This window comes from Halichoerus grypus, chromosome 5 (assembly GCF_964656455.1).
Source record: "Halichoerus grypus chromosome 5, mHalGry1.hap1.1, whole genome shotgun sequence".
Lineage (NCBI taxonomy): Eukaryota > Metazoa > Chordata > Mammalia > Carnivora > Phocidae > Halichoerus > Halichoerus grypus.
The window spans coordinates 156,941,050-156,952,476 of NC_135716.1; the positions used below are offsets into that span (position 1 = coordinate 156,941,050).

The 11,427-nt window shown below is 40.9% G+C and overlaps 1 protein-coding gene across 1 annotated transcript; it reads right to left on the reverse strand.

The window, feature by feature from the left end:
- Positions 1-3,088: 3,088 nt before the first annotated feature.
- On the reverse strand, positions 3,089-6,401 carry TMCO2 (transmembrane and coiled-coil domains 2). The gene is made up of 2 exons (XM_036102850.2): positions 5,934-6,401; positions 3,089-3,803 (listed from the first exon to the last, which is right to left on the reverse strand). The coding sequence occupies exons 1-2, from the start codon at positions 6,177-6,179 to the stop codon at positions 3,489-3,491; spliced, it is 561 nt and encodes a 186-aa protein (XP_035958743.1). The 5' UTR covers positions 6,180-6,401; the 3' UTR covers positions 3,089-3,488.
- Between the last annotated feature and the right edge of the window lie 5,026 nt (positions 6,402-11,427).

Consider the following 11,427-nt stretch of genomic DNA (forward strand, 5'->3'; position numbering starts at 1 on the left):
TAGTACTTACCACCTCCTATTGTGAGGAACAAATGAGAAAAATCATGTAAAGCTTTTAGCAATGTATCTGGCCCTATAAAGACTAGCTAACTAGCTCTCCATACTTGGGAGAACCGCATCATAGTGTTGATCTGTCACCATGTGTCTGAAGAGATAAGGGAACAGGAAGCTGGTAAGAGGTTTCTCAAGTGAAGACTGGAATTCACTCATTCATTCAATGAATATTGAATATCTGCTAAGTACCAGGCATTATTCTGGGTGCCTGGGATATAGCACTGAACTAGACAGTGAACTTTCTCTCCTGAAGCTTACATTCTTAGTGGGCTAGGGTAGATGGAGGGGAAGATGGGTAATATCCAAATACATAACAGTAAAAGTGGAGGAGGTGATAGGTGCTGTCAGAAAAGGCAGGGAAAGGGGGATACAGCATGTTGGTATGAGGGCACCTTCTTTATATGAAATAGTCAAAGAAGGGGCAAAATGGAGAAAGGGCTTGAGAGCTACTTTATCCTTCAGGTTAGATGGGGTGTCTCAGTCCATTGGACGTCCAACTCTTTATTTCAGCTCGGGGTCGTGGTATTGAGCCCCATGTTGGGCTCCAGGCTCAGTGAGGAGTCTGCTTGGGATTCTCTCTCCCTCTGCCCTTCCCCCTTCTCTCGCTCTCTTGCTCGCTCTCTCAAATAAATAAATAAAATCTTAAAAAAAAGAAGTTTAAAATAGTCAAGGAAGACCTCTCAGATTGACATTTGAGCATAAACCTAAAGAAAGTAAGAGAAGAAGCCACATGGGTATCTGGGGAAACTGTGCCACAGTGAATAGCAAGTGCAAAGGCCCTAAGACCAGACAATGGTTAGCATATTTGAGGAATAAGAGGGTGTGGAAAGAAGAGAGTAAGAAGGAGGGGGAGGGCAGATCATGTCAACATGCACAATCCTTTAGTTAAGAACTTGACTTTTACTCAGAGTGAAATGAGAAGCCATTGGAAGGTTTTGAGCAGAGAACTAACATCTCTTTGCCCACTGTGTGGAGAATAAATTGAACGGGGACACAGATGGAAGCAGGGAGTCCAGTTAGGAGGCCATTTTGAGAATCCAGGTGAGAAATGATGGGGGCTTAGACTAGGGTGGTATCAGCAGAGGGAAAATAAAGTATGGAAAGTGAATCATTTGTTCACTGCAGATAGTGTTTGTAAATAGAGGGGCTGGTGTGTGTAAAGACCGAAATGGGAGCCTCAAAACAGGTTATTGTCAGCGTTTCGCCAAAGGAGACAGCCTGAATTTGGAGGATAAGGATTCTCCTCTCTAGAGTGGTGGACGCTGGTGTAGGATAGTTCATCTACCCCATCTAACCTGAAGGATAAAGTAGCTCTCAAGTCCTTTCTCCATTTTGCCTTGATTCTCTGCTTACCACACATCCAAGTTTCCTTAACTGATGCCCTGGACGTAAGTGCTCTGGTCTCAAGAATGACCGACTCCCCACACTGGGAATGAATATTTGGTGTCAATCTCTTGTGATTGTGGTGTGAATCACACACCCTTTCTGGGGAGCTGAGAGCCAGAAACAAGGTGGCTCCCTCAGTTTCTACAACACTGTGTATCCTCAAAGAAGCAGCCAGCCTGTTTTATCTTCTACATCTAGCTCATTCTATTCTCTCTCCCACACAGACTACCTTATCTATGTTACTCCCCTGTCTAAAAACCTACAATGATCCATTTCCAACACCATGGTATGACCTTTAAGTGCCTTCATTACCTGACATCAGTCTATTCTCCTAGGCCCTTCTTCTGACACTTCCCTTTGAAATACCCCAGAGATGTAACTAAGACAAGATTACTGGAACTATACAGGAAGACACTGAGATGTAGACAGTGCAAAAAATTGAGACATTGACTTCAATTTTTCCAAATTTCTTTTAATTAAATTTTTAAAAAGTAATCTCTACACCCAACGTTGGGCTCGAACTCATGACCCCGAGATCAAGAATCACATGTGCTACCAACTGAACCAGCCAGGTGCCCTGAGAAACTGACTTTAAAAGATTGCATGGCACACCTTCAGCAGCAGAGTTAAACTACTCACCTACACTGTCAGATAATGCACATTGTTGGTAACTTCCATCTGTTCTGTTCACCACATCATGAATTAAATCTGATCTGAGGATGAGATTAGTGTCTTACCCTGAAGCCAAAATTCTTCATTGTAAGCTTAGGAAATAGCCAGTGCTTCAGCCACCCTGAAATTCTCCTGTTCTCCAGCCAAGCCTCCCTCTTTTTTATATGGCTCCAAGGTAATTCGTGAAGCATGAATACCTTCCATTTCATTGTCTGCCCATGTAACCCTTTATGGGACTACTCAGTGTCACTTCCTTAGCAAAGCCTTTCCTGGACCTACCCTGTATTCACTGACCTGTTTTTACACTGAGTACACTATATTATACAGAGGTTTTAATGCCGTGCACTGGACAAAAATTATGATCAAAATTACCCTCATAATCCCTTAGGAAGATGCCACTAAGGAGATTGTTATATTGTCTCCTGTTGAATAGTACAGCCAGGTTTTTCTTCAGCATGGCAATAAATCACTGTGTCTTTCTTTGCACAAATGAAGTATTTCATTTGGGTGTCAGATACTTACAAAGTATTTCAATGGCTGTATAATCACATTTACTGTGGCAAAAATGCACACACTATAAGGCTTGTGGAATCTGAGAACCACCCACTGAGGGGATGATCTGCTGCCACCCCCCCACCCCCGTCAGAGTACACACTCATCAAGTGAAATGACGGGTAGGTGCCTCCTTCCCTCCCTGCCAAGCTGGGATTCACAAAGGAGAATTCAGCTGAGTTCAAGATGATGTGATTCCACTGTTATATATAACTCCTTGTTCTGAAATTAGCTGCCCAACCAGCCAAACCGGGTGCTCCTGAAACACAAAGGACAGATTCCTAAGGATTATCATAATGCTTAGAGTATTGCCAGAGTAAGTATCAATAAAAGTTGGATAAAAGTAAAGAGTCCTTTATGTCCACCCCATCCTTGTCCATCTCTGGGTAATTAATGCAGACAGACCTTTAGGCTGAAGGCCAGCACGAGAGCCAGCCTACCTCTATAGGACAGTACACAGCACTGCCCCTCAGCAGCACTTTTTTGCTGTTTTTATTCTATCTAATCCAACCTCTTCAGCATGGAGCTCAAGGCCATATACCTGACCCACTTTCCCTTCTTTTCCCATGGATTCCAGTTTGGCTCTCCTTTTCTATATGGCTGTTTATGGCCTCCAGCCTACCCAGTGGCATCATCATCTCCGAGACATTTTTGACTACTAGTTCACCCCACATTATCCCACCACACACATAAGTAGGAGCCGGGCCCTACTAATAGAGAGCCAGTCCTTGCAGGGTCATTTCAATATAGTTCTCTATCTTTATTGATACACCACCACACACACGAGGGAAAGACAGTGCTTTTCTGGAAAAGATTGGAGTCTGTCACATTTCAGACGTGGACGTGAACCCTGATGTGGGCAAGGGGCTCTGGCAGTCAGAGCAGCTGCAGTAAGGCTCTGAGGAGCAATCCCTCTTCGTGGCAGGTTTGTGGGAAATGATCATCCCCTCCAGGTCCTTCACTTTGTTTTCCACTGCCTGAAGTTTTTTCAAAATTCTCTCTTGCAGACCCAAGGACAGAAAGAGATTATTGTCTTGAATTGGGAGATGATTCCCTTCTGGGCTGACCAGCAAAGCCTGAAAAAAATCTGAGCCCTTCTTGTAAAGTTTGTAGAGGGTGATTACAAACAACAATATTTTCTAAAATAAAACAACAGAAGTTGAACGTTACTTGTTTATTCATGGGAATGCCTCAGATTCAAAGCAAAAACCTAGTAGTAACAATAATCCCTCATTCCTATGCCAAGCCTTCTGTTTAGCAAAACATCTTCATATCTATTTTGTCTTTTGATCTTTATCACAAAATAGAGTGACAGGCAGGTCAGGGATTGTTATTTGCATTTAATTAATAAAGATGATAATAACAGATACCATTTGCTAAAAATTTGCCACACGCAGGGCTCTGTGCTAGGAGGTTGTTTTGCCTACGAATGACCTATTTATGTAGAAAAAGCCCAGAACTGGGTAACCATTTAAATACCTTCCCGTTTGGACCCTAACATTGTCCAAGCTCATATATTTGGAAATGGCAGAACCAGGACTGAAATCCAGGAACTCTGATTTCCATGTAAGTTCCCTCAGGACACTGTGGTCTGAAAAACTATATTTCCTGGTCATGGGGAAAAACATTTTTTTAAAACGATCTAGGACAGATTCCTGTCAGGAGAAAAATTAAAAACCAATCATCTTTTTTCCTTATTATGATAACTGGCACTGTTTATTGAGCATTCATTGTGTGCTGAGCTTTCTACACACAGTATCTCCTTTAACCCTCATGACCACCCTAAGGGAGGGACTGTTGACAAACCCATCTTACAGATAAGGAAAGTGGGGTTTTGGAGGCTGGCTGCTCTCAGTTCACACAGCAAGTGATGGGACCAAGGTTTGTACCCCAGCAGTCCAACTCCAGAGCCCATGCTATTAATCACTTGTTATACTACCTCTTTCTTGGCTGAGGTGTCTGGAGGGCTGCAAATTCATTTAATTGAGCTGAACATTAACCAAACAAGAGCAGAACCGAGAATTACAGTAATAGTTCTGTTTTGTTTTGTTTTTACCTTATATTCTTCTATTAGCTAATTGAAATGTGTGTATACCCACATATCCCTGTTGGGGATTTAGGTTAGTTGGATTATAGTAAATGAGATTTTGGAGAAGATTTGAATTTGGAATCCTAAAAATTAGGTTCAAATCTCAGATTTGCCAGTTTTTACAATCTATGTCAACTTGGTTCAATGATAACAAAGTTCCCTCACCCACAAGATGGATATGATACTCTCTGCCTTGCCTACCATGCAGGGTTTTGAAAGGTTAAGAGAATGCATGTGACCATAATTCCTTGACAATAGTGATATATGAAAAGTGAATGCTACAAAATGATCCATGCAGGGTTTTGAAAGGTTAAGAGAATACGTGTGACCATGATTCCTTGACAGTAGTGATATATGAAAAGTGAATGCTACAAAATGATCCAGTAATAACTTCTCTCAGCATTTACCAAGTAAACTTTAAGAAAGTCCTTTTAAAATCCTACCCCCTTAGATTTCCACTGAACCTCAATGCACCTGTTTCCTTGTTTGTCATATGAAAATAACCTCTATCCATTTCATGGAATTGTTGGGATTCTAAAAGCATTTTGACTATATTGTAAATATAGCTATTATTGCTGGTGATTAAACTATTAAGTTATTATTGGTGATTAGAAGTATGTAAAATCCTAAATGTTTCTTACAATCCCAACCAATCATACTCCTATTCCCAAAAAGAACCCCTGTATATTTACTGAGCCTGATATTGTTAAAACAAAGAAATAATGAAAATATTGTGATGCCTAAATGAATATACATGCCTTGCCATCAGTTACAGAACAACGTCACAGTAAGAACAGAAAGGCCAAACCCAAGATCCCAATTATATTTGTAATGCCTATTCTTTTAAAAGGTACCCCTCATGGTGTCTGGCACATAGTAGAAAATCAAAGATGAGTATGTGATCATATAAATTTGGGGTTAGGCTGCCTTCTCAGTTTATGAATTTGTTTGATCTATTTTATTCTAGAACAAGCCGAAGACTACTGTGAGAAAGAGCATTTTATGCTCAAAACCTAATTGGTGAAAGTTTTTAAGGTTAACCTAGTTTCAACCAATTTCAGAGACTAGGGTTCATCTTTGCTCATCTGCATGGTTTTAAAACTGGGTAGCACAATGCAGGAGAGCTAACCAAATTTCAATTTAGAACTATTTAAATTCCTCTGTAGCAAAAGAGTATAACCTGAATTGACTGAACACTTCGTTTCCATAAGGCATATACTCCTATTCCCAACAAAAGCAAAAAGGAAATCCTCAGGATAACTTGCACAGTTGGAGCAAAATTATCTAGTAGACCCAAATTTGTTTGCTGAGGTGGACTAGTCTCTCCCAGAAGACTTGCTTGTAGCCAATTCCATATCGAGCTCAGAGAAAGATAATCTATGATGTTGTCCCAGACAGATGAAGATGAGGGAAAAGATGTTGACATTTTAATAAGACAGCAGCTCCAGGAACTACATGTATAGAAGCTTCAGGAACCTAGATACGAGTTAGGGATAGTGGCCTGGAGCCCAGGTGTTCTAGAGCCACTGTGAACTGTGCATTGTGATGTCACTGTTCTAAAGGTCAGCTTGCTTCCCACTCACCCAGTGAACTTTCTCACTCAAAACCAACCAGACATGGCCTGGATTTTCAGTTCAGTCATATTGCTTTCCTTGATCTTTGGCAAGTTCTAGCTGTAGCACAGCACTGTCCAATAGAACTTTCTGCAATGATGGAAATATTCTCTATCTGCTCTGTCCAATATGGTAGCCACTAGTCACTTGGAATGTGAATAGTGTGGCTGAGGAATTGAATTTTACATTTAATTTTAATTACATTTAAGTAGCCAATGTGGCTAGTGGTTACCTTCTTGGAGAGTGTAGATATAGAACATTTCCAATGATACATGGAAGGGACAGCAATTATTTTCACATGGCAAATGAGAAAACTGAGGTTAAGTGGAGATTTGAGGAGAGAATTTAAAGAAAGCTTTCCTAAAGAATGAATAGTTTACTTGGTAAATGTGTAGGGAGGTTATTACTGGATTATTTTGTAGCATTCCCTTTTTTCACGTGTCACTATTGTTTAGAAATTGTGATCTTTGAGAAGACTAAACATATTTGAGCCTCATTTTGCTCATCTGGTTACAGATGGGGATTCCACATCCTTTGCAAGGTTTATATCAGAAACAGATGGTGTAATTTTCTAAACACTTTGTGAACTGTAGTGTGCTGTATAATAACTTATACGGCATGTTATCAAGTCAATTATTTACTGACTAGTACCTATATACATTCAGCAAGGAGGTATGAAAATACAGTATCTACGGTCTGTACCCAAAAAACTTGTAAGAGTTCACTCAACGTGTATATTCTAAACTGAGATCAATTGTGAAGACAGCAAGAATCCAAAAGAGGGTTTGCACCAATAGGAGGGGAGAGGCAAAAAGGAAGAGGAGAAAAGGTTATGACAATTTTTAGAAAAATACTGTCTGATGCTATTCCAATTTGTTCATTCTGGTTGAAAGAACAGTAACAGGGAGGCTTGGAATAGGAGGAATGGTTGTTTTGTTCTTGTAGGAAGTGGTATGACAAGTTGCTTGGGGTGTCAGAGACACATCCAGGAAAAGGAGTCTAGAGTGCTGTTGGAAATGCAGTACTTATGTCAGGGTGAAATGACCTACTGATATATGAGTGACTGCTATTGCTGTTAGACCCACAGTCTGCTAGTGAGTGACGGTAGTCAGAATCCTTTCTAGTAAGGAATAAAAGTGACTCAGATAAGACTCTGGATTTGGCTATTACAGGTTATCATTAAAGAATGGTAACCAGAAACTTTTTGGAGAAAGATGGGGCTGTGACAACTACATCATTACTTGAGACTCTCAATACTAGATTAGATCTCCCTGTTACATGGCACCTTACACTTTACTTTCAAAGCACTTAACCCAGTTATAGTTATTTGTGCAATTTTTGGTTTAACATGTCTTCCCTGACTGTTGTAAACTTAAGGAAGACAGGGACCATGTCCCTTTAATTGGCTACTGTATCCCTAGGGCTTGGCACATAGCGGGCATTAAATAAAATATTAGGTGAATGCAAAGTCCCCTGGAAGAATTCTAAATACCTTTATGGCCTAAACTGTTCACTCATCAAGTGCCTATTACCCTATTTGTGTACTTGTTCGGATAGAATCTTTACAGAGTAGCTGTTAAGAGCATAGGCCTTTGGGAGTACAACGGATCTGGGTTAAAATTTTTGACTTTCCTACTCACTAACTTTGTTACCTTGAGCTAATTTACTTAACCTGAGCTCTAATATCTTCATTAGTGAAGTGGGAGTAATTCCTACCTTGTAGGCCTGTAACGAGAATTTGATAATTTGTATAAAAGAACAAGCTACCCGTATAGATAAGTGCAACTATTATTTGTAATGACATCCATGACCAAATACAAGGTATGGTCAATCTCAATTGTGTATGGTGCCTTAAAAGAATCTAGTCCAAAAAGCCCATTTATAGTTTGACTCCCTTCTTAGATACCTGAAAACCTCCAGTGAAGAATTATCACTATGCAAGGCATCTCAGCCCACCTTTAGACAGAGTCCTCTATCCATCTATCCAGCCAACCAGCCAGCAGTCAGTCACTTCCACCCAGTAGTCTTCCACATCAGACCGTATTAGGACTCTGGCATACATACTCTAATTTATGACTCCTGCAGTGCCTACTTTCATGGCTTCAGAAGGTTCTTCATGGCCTTTCAGACAAAATCCAAAATCTAGAAGCTGGTTACATGGCACTAAACTACCTGGTTGCTGTTTACCTACCCAGCCTTCTCTCCTTTCCCTTTCCCATTTTGACTCTCAGCACTAGCTATACCAGACTTGTCAATGTCATGAACACACCACAAAGCCTTTGCACATAATAGGATTATCCTCTCTGGCTAATTCCTACTGGTTCTTCAGGTTGCAGTTCAAACATCGCTTCCTCAAGGAAGCTTTTCCTGGACTTTTTTGAGGTCCCATCACCGCCATAGCTTCTTTAGTAGCACTTCATTTGTAGTGTTTTGTTTATTGTCTATCTTCTCTACTAGACTCTAACCTCCACAATGCAGGAAACCTACTGTGTCATGTTCAACACCCGGGAGCTAACAGATGGTATGTGCTTAGTGAATATTTGGCTATCTTTCCTGTGCTTCCAGTCTTCTCTACTTTCCAGGCTAAACCTGTCAAATACAGGTTGACAGGTTTTTAAATCTCCTATCCTGGTTACCTTTCTCAAAGTGGTTCGGAACCTCCAAATGCAGTCTGTCACAGAATCTATTCCTGCAGGTGTAGACCAAGCAGGTTAGATTAGAGTGGGGCACTCTTTCCAGACTCAGCTCTACCTAAGAGGAGGCTTTGCCCCTGAGTTAGGAGTATAAAGCCAGGAGGCATCACAGTCTATTGTGGGGGTGGGAAGTGGGGAGAAGGGACTGAGCAACTCTTCTGACTTTTATAAGTTTCTCTCAGAAAGAAAAATGGACTCACAGAAACAGTATGAACCAGTTTTCCTTTCTTTCCTCAAATGAGAAAATGTCAATAATATCAATAATAGATGTGTGATTGGAATTGGATCTGCATGACCTGGCTTTTACTTATACTTCAAACTTTATTTCCCATTATTCACTTCCACAAACAATATACTCAATTACAGAACTATGGTTTTTTGGTACTTATTTAAATGCCACTTGCAACTTCCAATGTTCTTCCTTCACATTAAATTCCCCTCTCTGATATCAAGAAATTGGGAGACTAGGCTCCGCCTATTCCCAGCTTTTTTTTTTTTTTTAAAAATATTTGACAGAGAGAGACACAGCGAGAGAGGAAACACAAGAAGGGGGAGAAGTAGGCTCCCCACTGAGCAGCGAGCCCGATGTGGGGCTCAATCCCAGGACTCTGGGACCATGATCTGAGCTGCAGGCAGGCGCTTTAACGACTGAGCCACCCAGGCGCCCCCTATTCCCAGCTTTTATCGGCAAGGCAAAACACTTCACCCTTAAGTTTTTATCTGTCAAATGAGGGTAACAGTACCTACTTCATGAAGTTATGAAAATTCAACAAGATAATTTTATGTAAAGTGCTTTTAAAAAAGTATAATTATCCTGAATTCTCACAGTACTTTCCACTTTGTTCTAGTCATTGCCTCACAGAGTTTTCTGTGCCTATGAATCATCTAGAGATTTTACTAAAATGCAGATTTGGGGCGAGAAGGTCTGGAGTGGGGCCTGGCCTGACATTCATTTCTAACAAGCTCCGAGGTGATGCCCATGCTGCTGGTCCACTGCCACACTTTGATTAACAATGTTTAAGCTACCCCAGCCCTCACATGAAAGCTCCACACTGGCAGATGCCTTGATAAACTTACTTTGGTATTTTTATCTCCCAAAGCATCTGAAACTGTCTCTAAATATGGGTGCACTTAAATATTTGGTTAATGACCAATTCCATCCTCCAGTGACTATGTTCTTGGCAATGCAGGTGAGAAGTAGGCAACCTGGGACAAAGAAGAGAGGATAGATTTGGGATGGAACCTCTAGGAATACTAATCAAAAACTTTCTTCTCCATCATTCCCCACCCTCTCTCTTTCACAGGTGTTCATGAACATGGGGAAACCCTGAAACAAGAGAATTCTGGGCAAAATGATAGAATGAAAGTGTCTGGCACACCCAACTTATACCCACCATTTAGGGGGCATTCTTGAATTTAAAAAGGCTCCGAGGGGCACCTGGGTGGCTCAGTCAATTAAGCCTCCAACTCGATTTCGGCTCAGGTCGTGATCTCAGGGTCATGGGATAGAGCCCTGCATGGGGCTCCATGCTCAGTGCCAAGTTTGCTTGTTGCTCTCCCGCTGTTCCTCCCCCTGCTCTCTAATAAACAAAATCTTTAAAAGTAAAAAAAAAAAAATAAAAAGGCTTTAAAAACGAAGTCAATGCTTCCAGGTTTGGACCAGCATTGGGACAAATCCCAAAGACATATCAAGTAAAAATGATAGTACTAAAACCTACAAAAATAGCTCTGACCTTCTGTATTATCATAGAACTGCACATGCTGTGTTTGACATAAAACACTGTCTTTGATAAAAATCAAATGAAGCAAGATGCTCCAACTGGAACAGAAAGTAATCTTATGATGAACCATTTTGGCTTGTACTTGAAGCAAACTTTCAATAGAGTTCTGAAAATTAGGGTTTGGTTCCACTACAAATGACTCACTTGGTCCTTTCAGGGGGTAGAAGTTAGGAGTAGTTGAATGGATGTAGTTCAGTCTTAAGCAACTAGCAACTTTCTCTTGTTCTGGGCTAAGAATCTCTAGTATAAGGAATTTTAAGAATGAAGCCACCAGACGTTTCTCATACTCAGATCATAGAAAGTGATTTTTCAAGAGGATATCCCTTATCTCCTCACTTACAGGTGAGGAAACTGAAGCCCACAGAAATTAGCTAAAGGTCCTCAGGAGTCAGTAGTAGCCTTAGCCTCTAGGATGGTCCACGGTTTCTGCCACTTTTTCAACAGATTGAGAACCCCGTTACCTACTAGGATCTGAACTAAGAAACCACTTGGGCACGGGGCAGGGGTGTGCTTTAGACTTACGGTAAGGAGGTGGCAGAATGAAATTGCTTAAGAGCCAAAAACACAAGGTTTAAGAGTCAGAGAAA

What these genes read in the sequence shown, in the direction of transcription:
- TMCO2 (XM_036102850.2), bottom strand. Translation starts at nt 6,179, where the DNA reads ATGTCAACATCTTTTCCCTCATCTTCATCTGTCTGGGACAACATCATA. An exon ending in GAAGTGTTCAGTCAATTCAG is followed by an intron (nt 3,804 to 5,933) that starts GTTATACTCTTT and finishes GTTTTATTTTAG; the next exon opens with AAAATATTGTTGTTTGTAAT.